We start from the raw sequence: 27,962 nt of genomic DNA on the forward strand, positions 1-27,962 counted from the left end.
GACCCTTCCTGAAAATTTCTTTGTGTTGCTCTTCCTGACTGAACATCTGGGCAATTTCTTCTCTGATGTCCAGACTATCTGCATAAGTAACACACCTTCAACCCAAGTATACATTCTCCACGATGCTGCTTCCCACACTTAACAAAAGGCTGTATAGTGCTACTGCCAGCCTGGTAGGACTTCATCTTTGTCCCACTAGTCTCTTCTTTTCTGAATGAATAGTTGGTGCTACTTTTTCTGAACTGTTCCTTTTGTGCATGTCTCTACGCATCTGAGTCTATTGAAAATCAATCTCCACCCGCTTAGCTCTCTCTATTAGTACTGAATAGTCTTCAATCCCAAGCGGCACTAGTGGCTGCAGGATTGGATCTTTCAGTACAGAAAGAAATCTGTGGCATTTCTCTTTTTCATTAGAAATCAACTAGGGCGCATAACTTGACAACTTAGTAAATTCCGCTTCGTGTTGGATAGTTGATCGATCAACTTGCACTAATCTAATGAATTTATGTTGCATCTGCCTCATAGCTGATAGTGGTACAAACCAATCTCTGAAGGTTTTTACAAATTTATCCCACTGAATCTTGCTAGTGGGTCTACCTCCAAACTTTTCCTGAAGCTGACTCTGCCAACACCTCTCAGCTTCTCCTTTGAAAGCAAAAGCAACTAATGTGACCCTCCTCTCCTGAGGACAAGGCAAACAATCAATGATTTTTTCTACTCTCAACAACCAGTTCTCTGCCTCAATTGGTCCTCCTGCTCCAAAAAATAGTGATGGTCGCTTGTCCTGGAATAGCTTTAGATATCAATCATTCTGAGCTGTTTCATTTCTATTGGCCTGGGTCTGGGAACCCTGAATAATTTGTGTAACTGCGACCATCATCTGAGTAAAAGCTTCCACAGGGACGCTAGCACCACTGAATGACATATCACTATGTGCTAGAGGTACCCGATCCTGATAATCAACACCTTCTTCCTCTCCATTATGTTCTCCAGATTAGAATCAATTGTCCTGAGATAACAAAATTTTATATTATAAATATAACATTTAATTACTCTTTAATTATTTTAATAATTATTAATGATTTTTCTAATGACTCTTATGATCAATTTCTTACTGCCCTTAACTGGGTTTAGATATCACTTTTGTCACCACCCGGCTCGAGGCTTGGAATTAATCAAGATGAGAGCAAACGGTTAGACGGTGGAAATCAATTCTCTAATATATAGGGGGAAATGATGTTTATTTAAACTTTAATTATTATGAAAAAATGTTTTAATTTTTAAAATTATACAAAATAAGCTTTTATTACTTTAAAGGAGATATATTTTCCTATTCACATATTTTAATAAAATAATAAAAATTGTCTAAGTGACATTATTTTTCTCGAAAGAAAACTTAAGGTTGCTATATTTTAATGAATTTGGATAGATTGTATTCTCACATGTGAAGAATTTTTTATTAATTACATGATATTAAATTCATGAAATTCAGAGTGCGTGAGATTATGTATATTCAATAAATAATCATCATATGTACATAATGTAAATATTTAAATATGTATTAATATGTAGATATGATGCTTCTCATTGTGTATGAAGCAAAAAGAACCATTATGTTGTTCAATATTTTCGATTTATTTTATAGATTTTGATGCCATTTGATTTGATATTTTTAACTGTTTTGATATGATGAACAACAGGATGTTCGTTGGATGTGTGTTAAAATGATATGTTTACTAATCCATATCTAGTGCGATTATCATATAAAAAAACATATTCGATTTAACAACGTTTGAATTAATGTTGATTTTTAGGGGTTTAATTTGATTCTTTAATAGAGTTTTGTAGGAATACGACTCCAAATATCCCTTGGGACTTTGTTGGATTTTATTTTTCTTTCTCTAATTTTATCTTTTGTTTTTCACATGGTTTCCAACCTGATTATTGAAATAAAGTGGATAGCTTCTGATGTTTTTTATTTCCTCTAGTTTAACAATGATAGCAAAACACAGTGCAAAAATGTGAGGTGACAAATATTTAAGCTACATGAAAGAAGAGATAATTGGCTAAGGCATAATGACGTGGGAGTTTCCAGGAATAGCGCAGATTGTGGCATTCCGCAGGTCACAGAATCAATCCCACATTTGTGGGCTGCAGGGGGGTGGGGCCTCAGAGCCACTCGATTTTGATTTATTTCACTCTATTTCTTGCTTCTTTAATTTATTTCCTATTTCTATTTTTCTAATTAGGATATTTTCTATTAGAGGATTATTTATAGGTGGTGTTTTGCTATTTTTTGATAACTTTTAGCCTTATATATTTTGGAGATTGTTTCTCTGATTTCTACTATAAGGAGTGCTGTAGTCTTTTTCTTTTATAAGTTTTGTGTTTGTAGTTTGTGCAAGAACAGTTGGCAAAGCTTCTCGACCTCCATACTATTTAATTTTGTCATCCATCTTGCTGTTTTCACCTGGGACAACCGCTGATTGACACCAAATATGTTGTCCAATAGTAGATTCTGTATCATATCCCTTCCAAACGCAGCCAACCTTCCATATTCCCCTATCCTTGCTATCCCACAACCATCTCCTTGCTAAAACCGCTTTTTAAATTCCTTCTACATGTCCTAAAACAATATCATTTGATATCAGAGCCCGACAAACCCAAATTCTTTTGGGAATTATTTTTCTTGCCCCAAATTCAAAATTCTAAAAAAAATTTCTTATTGCACATAAATCATTCATAGCACATTTCCTAGCCCAAATCTTAAGTTTTTAATATCCAACATTCATATTCACTAAAATTTCATCTCAACTTCTATCGCTAAAACCTAGGCCCTGACCAATTTTTGATTTGCAATCTTACATCCACCGAAAATCTGATATATGAAGAAAATGATGCTATGTAGCTAAGAAGAAATCTTCAGCGAGGTGTCCATAAACGTACAATGGAAGATACACAACATTGAAATTCTCTAAATGCTGCCTTTGAGAGAAGACAACTCACTTAGGTCACCCATAGCCACAATATTAGCTCGTCAGATCGAGGGGAGGTCGTAAATCCCTTTCATCAGGAAGTTTCTAGCGATGAAGAACTAATCCCTCGACGATTTGATATAGAATATTAGAGAAGAAGCCATGATATTGGAGTGACGATTGACTTGTCAAATTTTTACGGTCGCATTGATCTTAACGAGTTCATCTAGTGGGTCCAGACAGTGGAATTAGTTTGTGCATAAAAGCTTACTGCTATTAATATAAAGAAGAATGCTTCATTACATTGGAAAAACTTAAAGATTATTTGACAACGATAAGTGAAGAGTAAGTTCAACACCTGATTTAAGAGAAAGTTAGAGATACAACACAAATATCTTCTCCTGTACTACTAACAAGATATGTTTATAAAACTATTACCTGCATTAGAGAGATTCTTCTAGGGAGGTGATACCATTCTAAAACTTCTAGATGTTTGGGAAGTGTATTTAAAAAGGCATGTTTGTGGAATAGCAAAGGCATGATGATATGTGAGGTTTACAGTGTTTGGAAGGGGATATGCGTCGTTTGACGGCTGTCCCGATTGAAAATAACAGAGAGAACCACGAAACAATGATATATGAACGATGAAGAGGAATCCAACACCTGTTCCCAAGCAAGATACAGATACACTGCTTGCAAAAGAAAGTGATAAAACATTCCAAAAAACATAAAAAAATAATGATGTTTCAAAAACATAAACTCAATAGCTAAAATTTCCAATACAACAAAATAAACACATAATTTTTCCTATAAAGTAATCTAATTAGAAACTAAAGAAATATGCAAGAACTATAAAAGTAAGAAGCAAAGAAAGAACTTGCTGAAAATAAAGGTAAAAAAATAAAAGTAAATAATAAAGGAAATTGGGCGCTGAACCATCACGATTGCATAACTAATTGCGATTCTGTGTGTTCTGTGACACCGTAGGAACGGGCATGACATCCATGCCATTCTTCCCGGTTAGGAGAAGCTTCCTTTTCTTTTCTGGAAACACTTGGGCCCACTGTCTAATGTTATTTTAGATAAAAATCTAAATAGATTTTTAAAATATCATTTCACCACTTCTATCTGACCATCTGTTTTTGGGTGTGCCACTTAACCGAACTAAATTTAGTACATAGCTTACTTTATAGGGCCTTCCAAAAATGTGTCGAAAACTTCTCATCTCTATGTAGCAACATGTTGGATTGCTCTCAGTGGCAACTATCTTGTGTTCGATATTAGATTCTGAAACTCATCACATTTTGGGATAACTAATGGGAGTTCTATTGTTGCTTCTCTCAAGACCTACAAAAAGATAGTTCGTGGCACTACATTGTCAAACTACTCATACTACTTCCAAGGTAATATTGCAATTCACTTGCCATATTTGGTGAAAAAGTATGTGTTTCTATAGCCATCATGATGTGTGCAATGATCATACTATTGAGGAAGGTCTTATCGGATGTGACATGTATATATAGATACTGCATTACATCACGTTTGCTCCTAGAACTTATATTAGTAGAAAAATCCACCAGTCATTTCCTATCAATATTGATCTTACTCTATTTCTTCAACCAAATCAGGGAATATGGTTGGGTATGCTTCTGAGTAGTGAATCTCAATTTATGCACCGATGTCACATTTTCACAACTGCCCCAATCCATAATGAGGCTGCACACATTTCTTTGCATGGTTTAATGGGTACAAAAAATGTTACGACGGAGCCATCATTGCTCTCTCATGGACTTATTTTAAAGGACCCATCAGTTCACTAGCATCTCTCCCTCATCGGTCGGAAGCTGATAATCTGTGTCCTCATCTTTTCCACTATCTTCTATGTCATTATCTCTTTTTTTCACAACTCTTTGTTCAATGAAAGTGATCATTCTCTTCGATAATCAAATATGATATTTACCCAAAATTGTGGCACTTAAAGTATTTCCTGACTGGGAGGAATTTAGGAGCTGATGGTCTTAACCCTTCTTTATGTTGGATTGGTTTCTCCTCAAGTGAGTCGGCTCGGGTACACCACTTGGTGTACTCTTATTGCCCGATCTAATGGCTGAATCCTATTTGAAGAGTTGTGTGGACCTGAGACTGCTGTGTTGTCTCTCCACCTTCAGAGTTAGGTTTGAATATCTTGTAATGTCCATTAATATTGTAGCTGTACCGCATTGTCAATGAAGGATCTAACTCCCCACAAATATTGAGCTATGATATTTTTTTAGGGCCCACTAACTAATAATTCAATGCAAGCTACTTGAAATTATTGGTGTACTACTCTACTGAGAAGTTTTACTGTTACAAATGGTGAAGACTCAAGAACACATCCGGTTTGTAATGTACTGTTTGGTACTAAACTGTATCTCCTTTCTCATCTTGGATTAGGTTGAGATTTTTCTTTTTCCTCTCGCTAGCGTTGTTGTTTCAAAATTTTCCACCATAAAAATGTACTTCTCTTTAGCTTGTTGGCAATTAGTTTTACCTGTTTGTAATGTGGAATGTCCTTGTATTCGAAGATTCATTTTTACTGTCTGAAGCCACTCGATGAATTACTCCTGATCCAGATGATCTTCATTTTCTAAAATCTCCACTCTAAAACCTTAATTTTTTCTTTGATATGTATATTGGTTCGTCAATTGAAGCTTCCCAATAGAAAAGATTCACTTCCTCCCCTCAATCTAGGAAGTCAATTTTGTTGCTATGGGTGAGCTCACCGAATTGCCTTCTCTCAAAGGTGACAATTCTCTCTTATAGTTATAGTATTTTCTGTTGTATCTTCTCCATGGTAAGTTCATGTACACTTTGTTGATGGTTTTTCCTCGACGTTGCATGACTTTTTTTCTTGATAAGGTTTTTGACAAATGTAGGATTGTGAATTAAAGGTTTGTCGGGTATTAAGTTTTTGGTTGAATTTTTAGTGGAGGTAGAAATGTTGAGTCTTGAAAATTTTATGTTTAATGATGGAAATTATGGTAGGTATTGTTAGGATATAATGTTTTTTGATGATTTAGGTTATATGAAATTGTGGGTAGGCGTAAGATCAATGAATCCCCAAAAAATTAGTGTTGGCCGGGCTTTGGTACACGATGATATTGTTCTAGGGCTCATAGAAGGTGTTTTAGAAGTAGATTTTGAGGTGAGTTAGTTGTGGAATAGTAATTGAATGATAATATGTGAGGTCGACAACGCTTTAAAGGGGATAAGTGTTGTTCAACGATTATCTCGACTGAAAACAATAGAGGGAACCATGAAACTACAATATACGAATTGTGAGGAGGATCCACCTCATGTTTTTAATCAAGATGCAAGTATACCACTTACAAAAGTTAATGATACATCACTCTGAAGAGCATAAAAAAGAAAATGAAGCCTCCAAAACTCAAACTAATAGCCAAAAGTTTCCAAACTAATAAAAAATTACAATAAATAATTTCCCCTAGAAAATATCCTATTTAAAAATTAGAGAAATAGATAAGAACAAAAAATGAAGAAACAAAGCAAAAAAACTTATTGAAAATAAATGAAAGGAAATGAAATAAATAAAAAAAGGCAATTGGGCGCTAAACTCACGTGATTGCAGAGCTAATCATGATCTCGAGTGTACCACAACATTGTGGAAATAGGTGCGACGCCGATGTCAAGAGTAAACAACTGAGTTTGATCAACTCATGCTAAACTTGGAGCTAGTAGAGCCTAAGGAGAACACCATGGCTCGATATCTAGCGGAGTTAATACTGTGTATTGGGAACGTGATATAATTATGATCCTATTGGTTATTACAAGATGTTCATTTTTAGATGTGATGGTAGGGGTGCAAAAATTGACTCGACACACCAACTTAATCCGAACTTAACTCAAAAAATTCAGGTTCGAGTTGACCCGAATAATTTTCGAGTTGGGTTTAGATTAGGAATCTTAACCTGTTTAATTTTTAGAGTCAGATTTGGGTTGACCCACCAACCTGAAATTAGCTTGAATCTGACCTGCTAACCTGAATTTGTTTGGAAATCGATCTGCCAAATCAAAATTGGACTAAAATTGACCCAAATTTGACGTGAATAGTTGTTGCACTAAATGAGCTGTCTAGGCCGAGTTTGGGTTGGCGAGCTGAAGATTGGTATGGTTCAGGTTGGAATTTCTAACTCGTTTAATATTTAAGTCGGGTTTTCCTTGGGTGAATTTTTGATTAAAATGGAACCCGTCCTGTGAACTCGATTTGACACCCATACCTGAAGATGGAGAGACAACTCATCTATATCAAATCCACACTACCTTTCAAATAGGGTTCAACCATCAGATTGAGAAGCAAGATTACACCCAATGGTGCACTCAAGTAGATCCCACCAAATAATAGAATAATCGATATTGGAGATTAGGTAGAATCCACCAACATTCCCAAATTCGTGCCAACTGGAAAATGCTTTAAGCATCGTGGTTTTGGACACATTGTATCGATCGCCCAAATGGAAGGATGATTTCGTTTTTGGAGTAGGGTGCTGTAGAAAATATAGACAATGACATAAGAGACATTGAAGAAGGCGATGATGTAAAGAAGAAGTATCACTTTCTAGCTGACGGGCAACTGTGCTAGTAATCCGATGGTCCTTCAGATTGAGTTTTTGAGAGAAACACCACCAAAATTAGTATTAGATGTGATTGTGAGTCCAAGGAGTTGATATCCGATACATTGTAGCCTCAGCTAAGTGGATTTCATAATTGTTTGATTTACAACCTACCTCCTAGGTTGTCCTTACCTAGAGAGTTCCATCATATTTTCACTTCAGATAGAAATGAATATTTTTGAGCTATTTATGGAAGATCTTATGGAGTAAACTGGCTGCTAAGTTTTTGTTCGCTTCAGCAGTGCACCCACAGACAGATGACTGGATAAGAGTGATGTACTACAGCCTTGAAAGTCTCCTTAGGTGCTTTGTGGGAAAGTTAGATTGTGGGACTCATATCATTTAATAGAAGAAGAAATTATCTCTCGTACCCAGGGAGATTAATGCAGGAGCTTTTAGGAGTCGCACAACTCCGCAGATCACGGGATTATGCAAATTGTGGGATTCCGTAGCTTGCATAATCAATCTTGCGACTGAGGGCTGCAGGGGGATGTAGAGCCTCTCAGTTTTATTCTATCTCAGCATATTTTTTTTTTTTTTTATTTATTTCCTATTTTTTTTTTCTAATTAGACTATTTTCTATTAGAGGATTATTTATAGGTGATATTTTGTTGTTTTTGAGGACTTTTGTCTTTGTGTATGTATTATAGAGATTGTACTCATATTTCTAGCCTAAGGAGTGTAGTATCTTTTTTTTTTCTTTTTTTTGCAAGTAGTGTGTTTGTAACTTATCCCATGAATAGGTGGTGGACGCCCTCGACCTCTGTACTACCCCATTTCATTGCCCTCCTCGCTGATTTTTAGCGGGGACAGCTGCCGATCAACGTAGACCGCAGATTTCGCCTCATATCTCTTTCAAATGCCATGGACCTTTCATATTCCCCTTCCCTTGCCATCCCACAACCATCTCCTCGCTAAAATTACTTTCTAAACACCTTTTAGGAGCCCTAGAATGGCATCACATAATTTACCTAAAGCTTGAGTTTTTTGATGAATTTTAAATACATTTTATTCCAACAACTAAACTACCTTTTTCATGGCACTGTGCCATTGTCATTGTTACCAATTTGATTATTTGAATTCCTTAATTGCAGGCATGTGTTGAGTTCAACGTAGGGGAAAATGAAGAGCAGTATCAGAAAGCATTGGAGTCGTATAAGAGATCGTTGGACTATTATAAGGTTTGATTTTACATTTTTTAATGCCGTACTCTCTCTTAGATATTCTTTGTTAGTACTGCTGTGCTGTTAAACCATTGACCCGTCTTCTAATGCCTTATCCGAGCTTTAGCGTTTCTGTTTTACCCACAAAAAAATTATGATACTAATCTTAGTTCATGTTCATTATTGTTTAATTTCCTTAATTTCTTACAAGAAAGAATGATTTTGACTTTACTTATCTCCTGCCCCCTTTGCTGGCCTTTTAGCCTTTTTTGGGTTCTTAAATAAATACTGGATATGTCAGTGGACTTATCTATTAATCCAATGTTTTCAAGGGGTTACTTAACCAGGTGATCCACTTTTAAACTTTGATTCTCTACTAACCAGTGTCTTTCATCTATATGATTGGAGCTCCAACCCAAGAAAACCTGGTTACTTTCATTGCTAAAGCATCACGACTGTTTCTTAATTGGCCCATCAAATTTGAACCTATTATCTTTTTAATGTATACCATCAAATGAACTTGATTTCATAATTGCATTTTGACAACACAACCTTTTAAGCATTTCCATGGAGAATTCAATGGTTTATTATGTAATACTTGTGTTTTCTATTTAATAGTCATGAGAACTCTTTGCTCATTTTGAGATTCATCAGAGGGCACTGCGAGCTTATCCTAACTGTCCCGGAGTTACAAGGCTTGGTATTGGTTATTGTAGATACAGGCTTGGTCAGTTTGACAAGGCCCGGCAAGCCTTTCAACGAGTTCTTGATGTAAGTAATTATTGGACAGTTTTTATTCCAGTTTTCATGATCTTGTGTTTATTTTGATACCCTCTTTATGTCTATCCCCATCTTATAGTTAGATCCAGAGAATATTGAGGCTCTAATGGCTCTTGGAATTATGGAACTTCAAACAAATGAAGGCGAGATTTCAAACTTTTGAAAAATTTATTAGCTAGTGAACAGTGAATTTTCAGGAAGTATACTATGTGATGGGTTTCAGCTGCTAAATGGAAGTATTTTTTTATCCTGCGCAGCTGATGGTATTAAAAAAGGCATGGCGAAGATGCAGAGAGCTTTTGAGATATATCCATACTGTTCAATGGGGCTTAATCATCTGGCGAATCATTTTTTCTTTACTGGCCAGCATTTTCTTGTGGAGCAGTTAACCGAGACTGCTCTTTCTGTGAGCAATCATGGGTTGATGAAATCTTACTCCTATTACAACCTAGCAAGATCTTATCACAGCAAGGTTTGGCAGTCATTTTTGTATATACATATTATGTAGACACACATGATATGCTTTAGTTTATGATAAATGTGCTGTTAATATTGTGTTTTTTTATTTTTGAATTTCCACTAGGGTGATTTTGAGAAGGCTGGGCGGTATTACATGGCTGCTGTCAAAGAAATTAACAAGCCTCAAGAGTTCGCTTTACCGTTTTATGGTTTGTTCTTATGGGACTGTGCCTATAATTTTTCTTCCATGCTTTTGTATTTCTGAAAGAATGCTGTAGATGGACATACTTTATTTATGCTGCGAAGATTGCATCTCATATAATATAGTATTAAGTGTTTCCTCGCTTCTGCTTGGAGTTTTACTTTTCAACCGTTGTTCATTTGCATTTTTTAAAACAAAGGTATTAATTCCAGGACTTCTTTTGAAACCACTATTTTTATATTTTCATACTAAAATTGATGTGCTTGAAGATCAAATAAGATATAGTGTGTGGATCTGTGAGCATCCCGATGTTATCAATTTTCTGAATTAATCAAGTATTAAAATGATTTAATAGGCACTATAGAATTCTCATATTTTTTGAAAAATTTTCTTGATGAAATTAGTGAAACCCAACTTCAAACAATCTAGGAAGAGGGCTGACTACTCAATTCTGGTTCTTAAATTTATTCTATTAAAAATAAGGCATGGAATGTCGAGCCTGAATCAATACAACAACAACAACAAAGCCTTAATCCCACTATGTGGGTTCCTACATGAATCCTTTTTCTCCATTGACATATTTTCATTTAGTTCTAATAAATTAAGATCATTTTTTATACAATAAGCCCAAGTCTTCCTAGGTCTACCTCTGCCTTTCTTAACATAAGACGAATCTAAAACATCTACTCTCCTAATTGGATCATCAGATGGTTGACGTTTAATGTGACCAAACCATCTAAGACGACTTTCTCCGATTTTGTCCTGTCACTTGAGCTACACGAACCCTTGACCAATATACAATCGATTTTATATAGGAAAAGAAAGCCAAAAGTCGTCCTATGATTGTTTGTATGCGATCCATTTTGCTCCTGAATATCACATTTCTCCAAATCAATTCCTCAACTATGTAAAATTGATTCAAAATGGTATGTAAAATTGATTCAAAATGGTCCCTCATGTCAAAATTAATGGAAATTGGGATATAATAATGATACTAATTTAGTCTGGATTATATAAAATTGATTTAAATTTAACTCCTAAGGGGTCATTTAAGGTCAATTTTGTTTGCTTGCAAGATTAAATTAAAGAAATACAATACTCTAGAACTAATTGATCACTTATGGATAGTTGGGGCACATTTTGAGCTTTTTTCCTATTCTATCCATGATGAAGAAACTGACCACATGGAGGGATTTTCAAGGAGTTTTTAAAATGTTCTGCATGTTTTATGGTAATTTCTTATTTTTGTTCTTAATTCCTAGCGCTTGGCTTCTTTTGAGGGAATAGTTCCTAGTTTTAAATTTGTTTTAATTTTGCATGCCTAGAATATTGTTTGAATATCTATTAATAAAGATTAAATGCAATTAGTGAAAAAAATATGTGAATTGAATAGACAATTGATTATTTTGATCCCAAAACCTCACTCTTTATCCTTTTATCCACTTTCCTACAATCCAAGGGGAAGGAAAAGTCTTTTGCTGCTGTTGAGCATATAAAACATTGAGAAAACCATCCTTCCAACTGACTTGAAACCATAGACGGCGGTCAGCTTGGGAAGGAACCGGGCCTTCCTGTTTTATTCTTCTTTGATCTATTGCCAAACATAAAATCCAGAGCAATGCAAAGGTAAAAATATTATATAAACAAATCGAGAAGCAATGAAGACTCTCAGGTAGAGGTGAAGTAAAGAACATGGAGATTATCTGCATAGTGGTTTATAGCTTACTAACATTTTTTGGCATACCCTTCTATTTTTGCTTGTTAAATTTAACATTGTTCATAATGTTTGCTAATCTCTATTGCTCTGACACTTAGTTACTCATATTGGGCCTTCTTCAATTAATAAATCAACTTTGTAGGATACTTTAAACCTATTGTAAAGCTTTTTATGATGTCACTATATTTTTTTTAGGTGGTTTTACGTGGGGCATAAAACATCCCTATTGTTACTCACGAAACTCCTAAGGATTCAATCAAATTCATTGGGAAGATTTTGGACACCAATACTTAAGCTTATCAAAGGTGGCTTTGGATCAAGTTGTGGATCAGAGCATGATTCATAGCTTAAAAGAAACTTGAGTGACGAATAATGACAAAAGCTCCAACAATCATTACCAACCAATGAGCCTTTGGAGCAGAAAACAAATAATAGGCATGCAAGAAGAGAACGGTCCAAAAAATGAGAATGATGTTGGATTTTCAAAAAATTACAAAAAAGGTAATAGCATATGTGTTAGAGATTATTGAAGGCCCGTTTTTTATATCATTGGCTATGAAGCAGAGCAATGAATTTAGCGGAAATGATTGAAGCAAAGACAAGTATTAGTACACGAGTATACAATTGAGTTTAGTTGACAAGTTTTGTCACTAAATGTCTCATTATTAGGAGAAAGCAAGTGTTATGAAATCTTTTGCAACACTACAAGAATGCCTCCTAAGGGAGCTAATTTTTTTGGTATAATTTCATACAGAGCACCTGAAACTTTGATATTTACAATTTAACCACCTAGGTGATTTTTTTGAACTACCAAACTGATGTATTTATGCGTGCCATGATCAAACTAGCGAGAATTTGATAAAAATGAAAAATATGGGTGAAAAAGTGTGGTTGATTTGTAAATAGTAAGTTTCGCGTGTTTGTATGTAATTGCCCCAAATGTTTTTAGTGTAGATTATTGCAGAGGTTAACTCTGAAGTTTCTTCTATAGAGGAAATAAGCAAAGCAAGAAATATATGATTCCTTGAAGAAGTGGTCAAAGAGAAGTGCTTTTTGTAGGAGATAAAAGATAGAGGAAAACACTATTATTGTCATTATTAGTTCAGTCGCCAATTAAACGCAGGTTGTTGAAAATTGCATCTTGAAAGGGCCCCCTGGGAAAGAGGCTAGGAAAGCTACTTTCATTATAAAATGGGAGGAGATCATTGACCTTGCAGATTGGAACCAGCAAATCTGACTAATCCAATAGTTGTGCTTATGACTGTAGACAATGATAATTTAAGAGATAAGTTGTATTTAAACTTTACTGAAATGCCTGTCAATAAATATCCTTACTCCTTTGCTTTAATTAAAGTATCACCTAAAGCTTTACATTTTAGGTTGGATTAAAAAGGATGTTCATTATGTGGTGGATTATGTGTGTAAAGTGAAGTTCTGAATTTTATGTTGATGAGGGCTTGTGTGACGTGGTTCATTTGGATGTTTGCTGTGCACTTTTTGATAAGTCCTTCTTTATAGGACATATAAGCAGTTAATTGAAGAATTAAGTTACTTTTCTTTGACGTGATGACCAATTTCTAGTTTTAAAAGACTTTTTTATAAGTTTATCTCAAGGAACAGTCGGTTGGTACTAATAGGAATCAAGGAACTTGGTTTGTTCACTCCATTTCACCATCACTACAAGTGTCACTAACAGTTGTCTCGTAAGCACACTTAATAAGAACTCCTGTATGGTAAAAATAGAAGAGGAATAAGTCTAAGCAAGTTCAACCATAAATGGAGCCGCAACAATTCTTCTCTTGCCAGCCTTGGGAAACAAAGGGGAAATGAGAAAGAAGAAGCCAAAGATCATAGCTTAGCTTAGAAGAAAATTAAATTGTGATCCTTTATAAGAGGAAAAAGAACTTAGAGGTGGCTCTTTGATTCAAATGTCATCAAATCTCTATAATATTGTTTTGAAAATAATTCAAAAGCTTCTAGATAATTCTCAGATTTTATTCGAAAGTGTCACTTGAGTTCTTAGATGTAAAGAGAATATTTTTGACAAGATTGATCTAGTTTAATCTCTAAATTATTCAAGGAATGGAACATAGAGCCTAGCATTTAAATAATAATTAATTATATTCATAATGTTGGAACTAGCCACATGGAGAGAGACTCGAGGAGATTTTTAAATTTTGCATATTCTTTGGCTAGTATTTTCTTTTATGCTTAATTTTCTTTTTCTAGATTTTAGTTGACATATACTTTGTGAGATTAGTTCTTATTTCTCAAGTTATTTTGAGTGCATATTAATTTTTTTTAAACTTTATAAATGGATATCAAATATAATTGGTGAAAAAAATTTGAGAATTGACTACATAGTTGATTATTTTATTCCTACAATCTCCTTATCTCTTCACATTCATTGGGCCTTGGCCTCCAATCCCTGGAAAAGCAAAGGTTTTTGGCTCATCTTAAAGGAAAAACAATGGTTGTTGACCCCATTCTCTTTTTCTCGCTCGCTCTCAATCTCTGTCTAAATTTTTTTTTTGCTTCTTCAACCAGGGTAGGAATCAAACACTTCAAACTCTCTGGCTCACTTGATAATGTCAATTGCCCTCATCCAGGGAAGGAGGGCCTACCTTTTATGGTCCTCTTTGATTTACATATCAAGAAATGACTCACCTCCTTGTTAGCATAAAGATAATAATCACAGATGAACATAAGAAGAAACTATGAAGACTATTTGAAGGTGAAGAACATGGAGATGATTTATATGGTGGCTCATTTTCTCAGGTTTTATAGGTAATATCTTTTCAATTTGGTGTATAAATTTAAAATTTTGTGAAGGAGCTACACCTGATTTCTGATCTTCAATGCCATTCTGGCCAAGCAATGGACAATATCTTGTTATATGACTAGGCTGAAGACACCAACAACAAGTGTTAGAGCCCATCAAACATTCACTCTTATGTTGTCTTCCGCATTATACATGAGTGACTATAATACTTTGAGTCATACCACTGCTACTGAATTTTACTTTTTTTTCCCATTGGATCCTTTTGATTGATCAACATGTTTACTAATCTCTAGTTTACACTTAGTCACTTATATTGGACCTTCTACTTTCCTTAATGAATTCACTTGCTAGGATACCATAATACTATTGGGAAGCATTGTGTGATCTTATTATATGGCCTTATTTAGTGTTAAATTGGGAAGAACATATCCCTCAATTCTATAGCGTAATTAGGCATCATACCATGACCCAAGTCTACAAAAATAATCTTCAATCCACTTGGAAGTTTTTGAACACCAATTGATGTGGGACAATTAATGGTTTAGGATTTTCAATGCAACCTAGAATGAGATGCATAATGAAAACACAAACATATTAGAATATCTAGGCTACCGATTCTTAATTTTAGTTAGAATAAATCACTATTAAAAATTGAGTATGTTAGGTTGTGAATACATATATACAATTTGAAGGATGGCGTACATCACATATATTGATTTTATATATTTGTACACACTTATGTGTAACTCAAATGATTGAAGAAATGACCCCAAAATACTTGCCATATTTGTATGTATCCTATAAGCTTAATGTATACTATTATACACATGTGTGCATAAAAATAAGCAAGTAATTAACCCAAAATTGTTGTACACAAGTGCATATAGCCCTGAAATTGAGTTTACAAGTTACATTTCTTTCAATCTGAATTATTATTTAGTAGTCACAAAAATATGAAGCTTTACCCAAAAATCGTAGGTGAATTTAAAATTTAATCGATCATTTAGTTTCCTACTACAAAAAGGAATTCATTGAATATCACACTTGAAAAAAATTTAACACATACACAGTGGCAATAAAGCAAATTAAAAATAAGAATAACAATATAAACCACAAAAAAAAAAAAAATTGGCCATTGGCCTCACATAATTATAAGATAAGAAGACTTTCCCTTGGAAGTGCTCATCACATCCATGAAGCATTTGAAGAATACACATTCAATCAACACCCCAATTTAAAGTTACGCGGAAGAGGTCTGTCATTTCTATTCTAGCACAAACCGGAACGAGACGTGCCTCACCACCTTTGATGCATGCCTATTCTAATCAAATTATAATCTCACATTATTCTATAAACGATCAGATGGTAAAGCTACCATATTATCTGTGTATGTTGATAGTTACTTTATCTTGTGAGATGATGATTTGGAGATGAGTATCTAGAAAGGGCTTGCTGGGGAGTTCAGAATCAAAGTTCTTTGCTCGCTTGAGTAATTTCTTTGAATGTAGATTGCTAGAAACAAAAATTAGATTACTATTATCCAATAAATATGTTATAGATCTCTTAAAGGAAGTTTTTTTTTTGATTGAAAGTGATTTTGGTATTAGCACTCCTGCGATAACGGAAGATGTCACATGTTTGTTAGAAAGCTCGTTTGTTTATCTTATACTATCCTATTATTGCCTGTTGGCATGATAATTTTTTTTATGCATACATGAGCTTTTACAAGAGTACTCAAGTATTTGAAAGGGAATATAAGAAGGGAGTTATTCTTTAAGAAAGAAAAATCTCAAATAATATAAGGCTATATTGATGCTTATTAGGAATGCTCTATACTTACACATGGGGCAATTTTGTAATATGGAGGAGTAAAAAAAATGATATATGGTGTCAAGGAGTAGTGCGGAAGCTTAATTCAAATCCTTGGCTATTGGGATTGGTAAATTAATCTAGTTTGAACTACTCTTAAAAGAACTTCACTTAACAATTAAAGACTTCTATAATATTATATTGTGATAGTATAAATGTTATTGGTGTAGTGCACAATCCTATCCACTATGGTTGAACTAATAAAATGGAGATATATTGGTACTTCATTAAAGAAAAATTGAAATGGAATCTGTGTTTTATTCAGTCCCTTATCCGATCGGACTACTGAGATCCTAGCAAAGTGTTGATGAGAACCCTATTCGGACCCCAAAAAAAAAAAAAAAAAGGATTGACTTGCTTGACTTTTATGATGTTTAGTAACCAGCTTAGGGGAGAATGTTAAATGGCCACTATCCCTTTATGCAAAAGGGAAAGAATAGATGCTGTCTTATACTAGGTGCTTTCCCTAGATAGAAATCTAGCATGTAACTGTTTGGCAGGGCTGGTGATTCTAATTTATATATTTCTTGTTGTATGTTCTTCTTGACAGCCTTTGTTTTGGCTTGAATGGAAAGCTCCGAGCATGGGGCTGATGTGCGGCTGACTTCTAGGGAATAAATCGCTTGTAATTATTAGTTTTTCAAAATAAAACCTGTTATAATATTTTTATTTGCTTTCTTGCTAGGGCGAATTAATTTTTCCTTGTTTTTAAATTTTTATCCCATATTTTTCGTAGGAATCATGTTTTGGTCAAATGATAGTATGAGATTTTCCAGTGTTTTGGCTCTCTTTCCCCTTTTTTCTTTTTTTTTTCTAATAAAGATGAATACTTTTAGGTGAGGGAGGTAGCATATCGATTGACCTTTCTAATAAACTTTGAAGGGCTAGCTGGCACATGACTATTAGCATTTTTTGCTTTGGGTGATAGTAATAATGAATTGGTAGTGCGTGGAATTTCTTCGTCTATGAAGGGCATGAGAGGCTGCTAGGAATTGTCATGTTAGATTCTGTTGCTGTTTGCACCTACAAATTCCAAAATAATGTTTACATTGCTACCTGTTCAGTTTCTTTCTGCAAAGAGCCTGATCTTTTAATTATTTACTAGAGCTCATTAAAGGTATTTATGCACGTTCTAGGTTTTTCTCTCCTTTTATACTGATGTTTTCTTTTTTGTATTAGGTGCCTTGAAATGGAAGAGATGATAGAATCACTTGTTTTATCATAAATTGAAATTTGATTTTTCTTCTATCTTGTAAGCACATTTTTAAAATCATAATTTCTATTTATGAATCAGAAGATGCATATACAATGAACAATTGATGCAATAAGATGCTATCCAACTCATTCAGAATGCATGTTATTTTTTGCTTTCTTTGGATTAATTATATAATAGATGTATGCTCATGTTTGAATTTATTAAGTGAATTCTTTCATTAAAGACTTCCTTTTTTATGAAATATCTAATATTGTTTTTCTTGAATTTTTTTGAATATTTCCTTTTATCATTATTTCCTTCGATGTAAAAGCCATCCCATTAAAATGCTTGTGTAGCAATATTCTGATGTTTATGCATCAATATTTGCAACCGAGGTTGCTCCAAATCCACCTCTCTCTCTCTCTCTTTGCCTGCCTCCCTCTCTCTCTCTCAATGGTTCTCTTTTTTGGTTGAATTTCTATTCTCCTTTTCCATTTTTACTGTTTTATAATACAAGCATCCCTTGTCTTAAATCAAGCAACACAAGTGCGAGAGGTTCTCTATTTTGCATCCTCCCCAACTATTGGATTTTCATAGGCACAATTCTTAGTTAAGCTTTGTGTCAGGCTTTTTTATTCCAATGTAAATTTTGTTAATATTTTTATTTGCTATTATTTATCTAATATTTTTCTTGGATGCAGGCCTTGGACAAGTTCAATTGAAATTAGGAGATTTAAAAAATGCCCTTTCAAACTTTGAGAAAGTTCAGGAGGTGTACCCTGAAAATTGTGAAACTTTGAAGGTTAGTGGCTAAATGTCAATGAAGATCGATCATCAGCCTTTATTTGCCTAAAAGTGATTGAGATGCTTGATTTGGTTTATTTCACTGTGTAGGTTGTTGCACATATTCATGTTCAGTTTGGTCAGACTGAAAAGGCCTTGGAAATTTTCCGGAAAGCAACACGCGTAGATCCGAAGGATGCTCAGGTGGATGTTGCAGCGTATTTTGATTCATAAATGATATGTTAATATGTATTGATTTGAGTATGCCTTATGTCTTATATAGCTATTGAATAGTGTAATATGTGCATATCATGCTAATAATAACCTTAATATCATATCAAACTTTTAATTTGTAAAGTTTTATTATTAAGGTGTTGGGATATTCAATTTTGTCTAAAACGACCTATTTTGGACAAATTAGCTGGATAATTATAGTCTAAAACCCATATGTGCGCTGTTTTCTCAAATGCATTTGTATTACAACTTCTTTGTCCATCTTTTCTTAATGTGAATTATTATGAGGTTGTTTTTCTTGGTGCATTAGAATGTCTGTTAAATTGAATTCATGTGAATTAAATGTGGTTAGTATTCTTTTTGATTAATGTGCATGACTACTTGAATGCATGTGTGTACGCACAAATGCTCAAATGCACCAATGCATTTGCATTGTTGCAATTGTCATTACTGTGTTGCCACATTTCTTTTCTTATTCTTTTATTTATGAAGATTACCACAATTGCCCTATCCATCTACAATTACAATAATACCCACATGCCCTTGGTCTGAGGTTCGCTTAAAATTGAGGGATGTAATCTAAATCTAATGAGAGAGTTGCAAAACATCTATTCAACATATTGGCTGAATGGAAATAATTATCTAGAGTGATCATGATTGGTTTGGAGGTTCTCAAACTGAAGAAAACTGTTGGTTTATTGGAGCACCTAGAAAGACATCCAAGATCGGTATTTTTGCTCTAGCATTTTCAAGTATTACCTATTCTACTCACGCCTTTAAAGTCTGAGAGATGCTCATTCCTGTATACTGGATCATTGATTTGAGAATTATATATAAAATGATTAACTCTTCTTACAAGTATATTTCTTATGTGCCATGTCATAACTACAAGGAAAAAAATTATTGTTGGTGGAACCTTCTCCTTTGTTGCTGGTCAAGGAGGTATTTTCATAAATAAATCACTTACATTATAAATTTTTTTGTGTTTATCTAAATTATTTAACAATCTCTTATCCATTCGAAATCTTACTAAAAATTCAATGTAATTTTGTATTGTATTCTTCCTATTGTGTCATAGGAACATGATATGAGAAGGATAATTGGGCTTGTTAAAGAATGCAATTATCTTTACCATTTTGAGAAACCCAATGATTAAAAAAAAATACATATAATTTTCAATATTAACTCTTCTCTTCTTAAAAGAAAAAAATATGATTTCAGCACTTATGTTTTGGCCACCCATCCTTTATTATTCTCAAAAGCATATTTCTTTTTTAGTTTAAGGGTTTGTTTGGAGTGTATTGCATTTCTTTTGCAGGAGTTTCAGTTGTCGACCATCTGATGATCCGGTTAGGAGAATAGATGTTTTAGATTCAACTTATGATAACAAAGGTAGAGGTAGGCCTAGAATGACTTGGGCACATTGTATAAAAAATGATCATAATTTATTATAATTAAATGAAACTATGACACTCAATTGGACGCAGTGGTGAAGAATGATATATGTTGCCGACCTTGCTTAATGGGATAAAGGCTTGTTGTTGGGGTGTGGTGGGGTGGGGTGGGATAACGTAATATCATAATATTTCTGTAATTCGCTATCCGTTTCATTTTCAATGTATATTAAATTACCAGGATTTGGGTGAACTCCCAAAACATTGCCTATGTAGATGAGTTTTTATTGTAAAATATGACTACAATGCTTCAATAGAATGGCATAAAGCTTGTCTAGTGGCCAAATGTTAAACCTAAACATATGATTAATTATCTTAAAAACTTTACTCAATTTGCTTAAATGAATAATGTTACAAGATCTTTAGCAGTTAACAAGAACTAGAAAATATAATAGTTTAACATTAAAAAAATGCCTTCTTTTGTAGTAACGTAATATCTTAATATTTCTGTAATTCACTATCCGTTTCATTTTCAATGTATATTGAATTACCTGGATTTGGGCGAACTCCAAAAACATTGCCTATGTAGATGAGTTTTTATTGTAAAATATGAATACAATACTTCAATAGAATGACATAAAGCTTGCTAGTGGCCAAATGTTACACTTAAACATATGATTAATTATCTTAAAATTTTTACTCTATCTGCTTAAATGAATAATGTTACAAGATCTTTAGCAGTTAACAAGAACTAGAAAATATAATAGTTTGACATAAAAAAAAAATGCCTTCTTGCGTAGTGGCTTGGAGGAGGAACTATATATATGGACGTCTCATCTAAATTTGACTAAAAGATGTGCATGCTAAAGTAGCGTTATATGGGTTGAAAATATTTTTATGGGTGGTTTGCCATGGTGATGTCAACATGAGATATAACGCTTATAGATCGTATCATCTTCCTTCTCATGATGGAGAACAATAGTGAGGTTCATTCTTGCTTTTGTTTGCCCTCACAATTTCCGCTCTGCAAGGTTGGTCAGAAAATATTCATCAATCCCTTACTGATGAATTCTTTTCCACACTTACTAAAATTATTCTCTTATTTTCCCCTTTTTTTCGTTCTCATAGCGCTTCTACAACCATGTATCTTGGGTGATGAATCTGGTACCAGTGATAACTAGCCCTTTTTCCCTTCATGCCCATTGGTTCCCTTGCGGTCTCTGTATGTGGATATCACCCTAGTTTTAGCAACTTCATGGTTTAGAGTTCTTAGTAGAATATATTCAACCTTGGGTCTATTCATTTCTACTTCTAACTTCAGCTTATGCTTCCTGCAATCTACCATGAAACTTCTATAGCTGCCCACAACGGAATGGGTTAGTGTTTTCATGGTTCAATTTTGCTTGTAGTTAATGCAATTATAGTGATATGCAAGTAAGTTGGACAAGAGCAAAGTACATCTTTTTTATCTTTGTATAATTTGGCCATCGGTATGGATGATCCTAAGGATTCAGCTTTAAGCAATGTGAATACAAAATATCATCGAATTTGGACTTCTATGATATAAATAAACTCCAGATAATTATAGTGATTTCAATTTAAATTTTGGGTTTTAACTTTATATCCCTCAAGTTATGGGCTAGTTGGTCCAGATAAGGTGGTTTACAAACAGATTTTATTTGAGGAGGCTGATGTGCTAGGTTTCTGCAACAGCCGGCCTTGGTTCATATAAATATCTGTAGATTAACTTCTTGGGTTGTTTTTGTCCTTATCCAAAAGACATTGTGTTTTTTTTTTCTGCATGCTATTCACATTTTTTGCTGTAGCTCTTTGATTTAAGCCTGGAAGTATGTTCATGTGAAGATTATTTGGTCATATTAAGTACTTGTTTTATGTTTGACCTATTTGTAAATGTCCATACGTTTGAAAAGGCGTGCTTATAACTTTTTGGCCATTTTGTTTGACAGCTATCGGTTTAAATTACTGGTAAGCTAAAATTTCTAGTATCTGAGTATTCATAGATGACATGTCAGTATGCTACTATAAACTAACCTACAGTTTTTGAAATCCTTGAAATTTTATATTCTTGTTAATTGTATTATTCTAATATTAAAAACCATGTTTCTTATGTGCTATTCAATTTCTTTACATAATGAAACAGAAAGCCTGTCATAATTATGTCTGCAATGCATTTCATAGAACTTCTATAGCTGCTTGTATTTTAAAATTTGTTTTTTTATAACATTATATTTCTTTCAGTATAGATATGAATTTTAGTATTTTGAAGAGATCTCACTGAGATTCACGCTGTAATTTTATGTAGGCATTCATGGAGCTTGGGGAGTTATTGATGCCAACTGATCCAGGCGCTACTTTGGATGCTCTAAAATCTGTATGAATACGTTCGCTGCAGTTTTTGAAGTGTCCTAATCGATATAAGTTTGTTTACTCATGTTGATTTGGCTATTGATCCTGAGTGATAATGACACTATTCCCGGAGAGGACAGTACTGTTCAAATCAGTTCTCTTCCTGAAAAAATATGTAAAAGAGGAAAATTCATTTACAAATTGCAATACAGTTTCAAGTGGTGGATTTTCATCTTTTATGTGTTAATTTCTGGTTATTCCATGTGAAGGTCGGTGAAAGCAAGCCTCACAATTTGTTACTGTCTGCTCTTCTAAAATCAGGCTGAATTTCAAAATTAGTTTTTAATTGTGGGTTTGGACATCTTAGGAGCTTCATAATTGAAAATATTATCAATTAAATTTGAAAATTTTTTAATAAGTTTTTCTTTTCCTTTTAATCAGTACTTTTTTCATATGTGAAGACCATTCTTGTGCGATTGGATTTTTTTTCCTACTGCTAGAACTGCTAAATGTACTGTTCTTTTTATTTTTCAGGAGGTTCTGTATGTTTAGTATCTAGTTTTTATAGTTTTTTTTATTGATATATCGTTCGTATGTCAGGCTTTAAATATTCTTAAGAGGGGAGGTGAGGAAGTACCTGTAGAATTGCTGAACAATATTGGTGTTCTGTACTTTGAAAAGGGGGAGTTTGAGGTACACATTTTTTAAAATAGTTTATCTCTAACTGTGACTTAAGGACACTGCATCTGTTTTAGATTTGGCATTTTGTTTATTTCTTCTTTTTTTTTTCTTTTTTTTGTTTAAATAACTTTGGTGTGCATGACATGTCTAATTCCTATCATCCTCCATCCTAGTTGGCTGAGCAAACTTTCAAGGAGGCACTTGGAGAAGGTGCCTACCTGTCTTTTTTGTTTGAAAGAACAAAGTGTCTCACTGTAGATTGCAATGCATACAATGGGCAGTACTGGGATTTGACAATATTCCACCAACTTGAAGAAAATGGTATTTCTCTAGAATTCACTTGGGATAAAATAACTACTCTTTTCAACTATGCCAGACTCCTAGAACAACAACGCAACAGTGAAAGAGCAAGTATACTGTACCGGTTGATCTTGTTTAAGGTTACATATTCATCATCCTCTATTTAATTATGCAACTTTATGGTATGAATTATTTGTGGATCATGTTTTTATTTGTTATGGCTGCAATTTTCTTCTAAAATTTATTTGATATTATTTTATTGAATGGAGTGATAATGATACTTAATTTTCTCATATTAGAGATTCACTTGTTTGCTTTGGATGGATTTGAATTGATGTGCATTTCTGCCGTTTTCATACTCACTATTATTCTTTTCACTTATTATTGTACTTGCTGCCAATGCGTGAATGATGCAAAATACTATTACGTATGTATTTCTTCTACATTGCTATTCTATTTGTATGCGTAAGCAGATTACACATGTAGTCATTAAAGAGAAAATTTGTTTACGGTTGTCGAAGTAACTTAGTAACATGGTTCATTTTCACCCCCATGTTTATCTTTCTACATTCATTTGTATGCGTAAAAAGATTATGTACACCACTCTTTCTGTCACACCAGTGGTACATCATTCTTTTTCCGTCAATTTTGTTCTTTTCACCTATTACTTACGTATGTGTTTCTATTGCATTGTTATGCTATTTGTATGCGTAAAAAGTTTACATATATAATCATTAAAGAGAAAATTTGCTTACATTTGTCGAAGCAGCTTAGTAACATGGTGCATTTTTCAACCCTTAGTTTATCTTTTTACATTCATTTGGATGCGTAAAAAGATTATATACATCATTGTTTGCTGTTTCAACAGAGGTGAATAACTCTGTATAATTTTTACAAATCAGGATTCAATGTGTAAGGAATTAGTCTCACTCAATTGCCACAAATATTAATAATCCAATTCAATTTTAAATTCCTTCACATTCTCGGATGTTTGGAAGCAAGTATAATAAGTTTATCAAAACATATACAGATTTGCTAAAAATCAAACATATAAAGACACCTACCCAAAAGTTCTTAACAATATTCCAAAAAATTTCACTACCCAAAAGCTGTACAATGACACACTTAGCTAATCACCCTGGTGCTCCTTAAACTTTTCTGAAAATCAACAACATATTGGAGTAAGCTGCAAGCTTATGAAATAATTAGTGTTAAATTAACATTTTTTCTACAAAAAAATAGCGTGCATGCTCTACTATAAATAATGGGTAACAACTGTACACAAAACAAGCTTTGCTCCAATCATACGAATAATGTAAAATTAGGGGTATAAAAGCAATACATTGGAACAATCATATATTTTATTCTTTCTTTGCACAATCATATAATATTTTGTAATTATTTCATACTTAATATACATCGTTTTAGGAATGTCACTTGTACTTACATTTACTTAGACTTGATTCATTTCATTGAGTACTCACCCAATCTCTCTGCTACACTACTGCTGGTAAATGTTGTTCATCTCTCAGTATAATCATTATCAACAATCCTCCTGATATCAATAAGTCAATTCCGATTTAAATATCAAGAGTTTGGAATTCTATAAAATTTTATGTCATTTTTGCATGCGTAGGTTATTAGTATAAAATTCTACTTATTACAATTCTTGTGATATTCTCTTGATAATTTTATCTGTTGAAGTTTATTTTTCATTTGCATATAGAATTATATAAGTATACATGCAAACAATTTTTTTAATAAACGTGCTTACTAATTCAATAAAAACAGTAACATCATTAAAATCAGTAGTGTCAATTCAAGTTTGCTTTTCTATAACATATGTAGGTATTTGATGATATGAAAATATTTTTAAATACAATTTAATATCATTGTATCACATAATAATTCTATAAAAAGATTCTTTTCAATTTAACTCATGATTATCTCATCTTGTTTAAAGAGACAACCTCGTCACGAGTTTCCCTAGGCTCTCATCGAGCTCGCTATCTAGAGTATACTATTATTTATATTATAATTTTGTTGCCATTAAGAAAATCTTTAATTTATTCATTAATTCAATATATCAACAATTTTAAGTGGTGCACGTACATCGAATAAATTCTACCGCATAAGAATACAATCCCATACAGTGATTTCAGGCATAATTTTCACTCCCCATTAACTAAACAACAAACCCATGAAATTGCAATCAATTGATTAAATGCTCTTTACATTGATTGAAATAAATACAAACATTTATTTGCTTATACATATATATATACACACACACTTTACCTCCAAATGCCAGTTTCTCCGCCAAAGCCATCCTTCCCTTATTTATCTTCCTCCTGTTTCCTCTTCTTTTTTCCCTTACCTTTCTTCTTCTTCTTCATTTTCTTCTTCCCTTGTTCCAAGCTGCAACTACCACTGAGAGCCCCACTCTTGATTCCGCCCTTCGCACCTCACTTTATCGGTGGATCGCAATCCTGTCTCCCGCTGTGCTACAATGCTGTCAAGAGAAGCTTATGAGAAGAAGGGAATTTGGGAGAGGAAATAGGAGGTGTTGACCTCATTTTTATTGAGATCTTAGTTTCCTACTCCAAGAACACAAAATATAGCTTTAGGAGTTTCTTGTTGACCATCTTAGCATACCAGTAATGGAGCCCACTTCTCGTAGAACTTCAAACCATTTCTTGACTCATTTTTGTGAAGAACTCGCATGAGTGATTCCATGCACTCAACTTCTAGTTGCAAGGGCTAAGGTCCAGTAGAGGGCCCGATCCTACAGGATCAAACAACCTTAGGTGAACCTTCCGTGACTCAGCAACGCACTTGCTACACCACGCACGAAGTTGACACATTTGTTGGCTCAATCGTCGGTGAACTTGTCTGGACAACTCCAGATGATGAAACGGGCCACGTCGACACGTCCGGGACGTCAATTTTAGTCGGGAATGACACCCATATTGCTAGGGTTACGCGAATGTCATGGAAATCGATACACATTTTAGTGGGACGTGGGCTTAACTCTGATTTGAGCTTTTCCAATTAAATTGCTGCCGCCTAGGGAAACTATTCAATTTTCTGCCTATTGCTCACATAAGGACTCACGAGCCCCGCTCTTATTCTTAGAGGGACGCCCGCCTTCTTCCTCCTGGCTGGCCACATTTCGATCATCCTCCTTGCACGAAGCCGCTCAGCTCTCTTGCCTGCTTCGCCTCCCAGATTCCGAAGCTCCTCCTCGCTGCACCAAAGAAGCTCACCCCGCACGCTTGCTCGCCTCTGCGATTCATCTCTGCGAACCAAACTCCATATTCCTCGCCTCTCGATCCAACGCCTGCTTTCCTCCTCATTCGACTCCCCCTCTCTCGTTCCTGCTTCTTCTCGCTCGATCGAAGCTAAAGAAACCTTCTCTCCACTGCCTCGAAGCATTCGCCCCTCACCTGCTCCTTTCGATCCCGCATCCTCCTTCCTCGCTCGATTGAAGCCACAGACCCCCGCTTAGCTCGCCTCGCCTCTATGCACCGAAGAAACCCCGCTCAGCTTGCCTCGCCGCTCTGCATCCGACGCCTGTTCTTTTCCCTCGACCGAAGACCGAAGCTCCCCTCGCCTGCCTCTCGTCCCTCTGCCTCTCCCGCCTGGCTTCGTCTCTTTCCTCCGCGCCAAAACCCTCTCCTGTTTCCCTCTCCTCACTCGACTCCTTCTCCAGGAACGCTCGATTCCTTCTCCCTCTCACGACGACGAGTCTCGACCAGTCAATCCCGCACGCCTCTCCTCAGCACCGAGTTTCGACAGCTCAATCCAACTCGCCTGCTTCGCCTCTCTCATACACTAAAAGCTTCTCTTCTATTTTCTCAGCTCACGTCCTGCCCTATACGCCGAAACCCCCACTAGTAAGTTTACTGAAGGAAAATCGAAATTGTGGGGTGAACTGAAATCTGGAAGAAGAAAGTAAGAAGCTAAGTGGAGAATTTGATATTTCAAGCTTTCCATCAATACATAATCAATATATTCTCAGGTATTTGTTTCATACTTAATAAACTCTGCTTCTCATCTTTAAACTGAATGATCTGAATTAGCTGCAGCTATCCTTGAATTCAGAAGGAAGGTTTACATAAATGCCACTTAATTCTTTGGCATTTATCATCTAATATCTAAATTTTAATCTTTACATGTATGCCACCAATCCTATGCATGAAAAGGTATACTTCAGTATTTTTTTTTAATTTTTTTTAAGTTCAAATTTTGGTATTTTTGATGTGACGTGAAGTATTGGGTGTTATAAATGTAAAGTATTGTGTAAGTGTAAGATATGTAAATGAATAGGAATGGGGTCATATATTTATTTCTTATTTTAATTGGTCATGGGATGGCTTGGATTGACGTAT

General features: G+C 34.4%; 1 protein-coding gene across 3 annotated transcripts in view; it reads left to right on the forward strand.

The window, feature by feature from the left end:
* Positions 1-27,962, forward strand: part of LOC110024047 (protein CTR9 homolog) — a 92,752-nt gene that overhangs the window by 14,168 nt on the left and 50,622 nt on the right. For all 3 annotated transcript variants that reach the window (XM_020723776.1, XM_020723775.1, XM_020723774.1), the window contains 10 exons: positions 8,740-8,826; positions 9,463-9,579; positions 9,668-9,731; positions 9,846-10,060; positions 10,172-10,256; positions 18,514-18,614; positions 18,707-18,799; positions 22,547-22,615; positions 23,191-23,283; positions 23,445-23,711. In XM_020723776.1, coding sequence (XP_020579435.1) covers positions 8,740-8,826; positions 9,463-9,579; positions 9,668-9,731; positions 9,846-10,060; positions 10,172-10,256; positions 18,514-18,614; positions 18,707-18,799; positions 22,547-22,615; positions 23,191-23,283; positions 23,445-23,711 — 1,191 coding nt within the window. The remainder of the gene's footprint in view (positions 1-8,739; positions 8,827-9,462; positions 9,580-9,667; positions 9,732-9,845; positions 10,061-10,171; positions 10,257-18,513; positions 18,615-18,706; positions 18,800-22,546; positions 22,616-23,190; positions 23,284-23,444; positions 23,712-27,962) is intronic.

The sequence above is a fragment of the Phalaenopsis equestris genome, unplaced genomic scaffold (genome assembly GCF_001263595.1).
Source record: "Phalaenopsis equestris unplaced genomic scaffold, ASM126359v1 Scaffold000240, whole genome shotgun sequence".
NCBI lineage: Eukaryota > Viridiplantae > Streptophyta > Magnoliopsida > Asparagales > Orchidaceae > Phalaenopsis > Phalaenopsis equestris.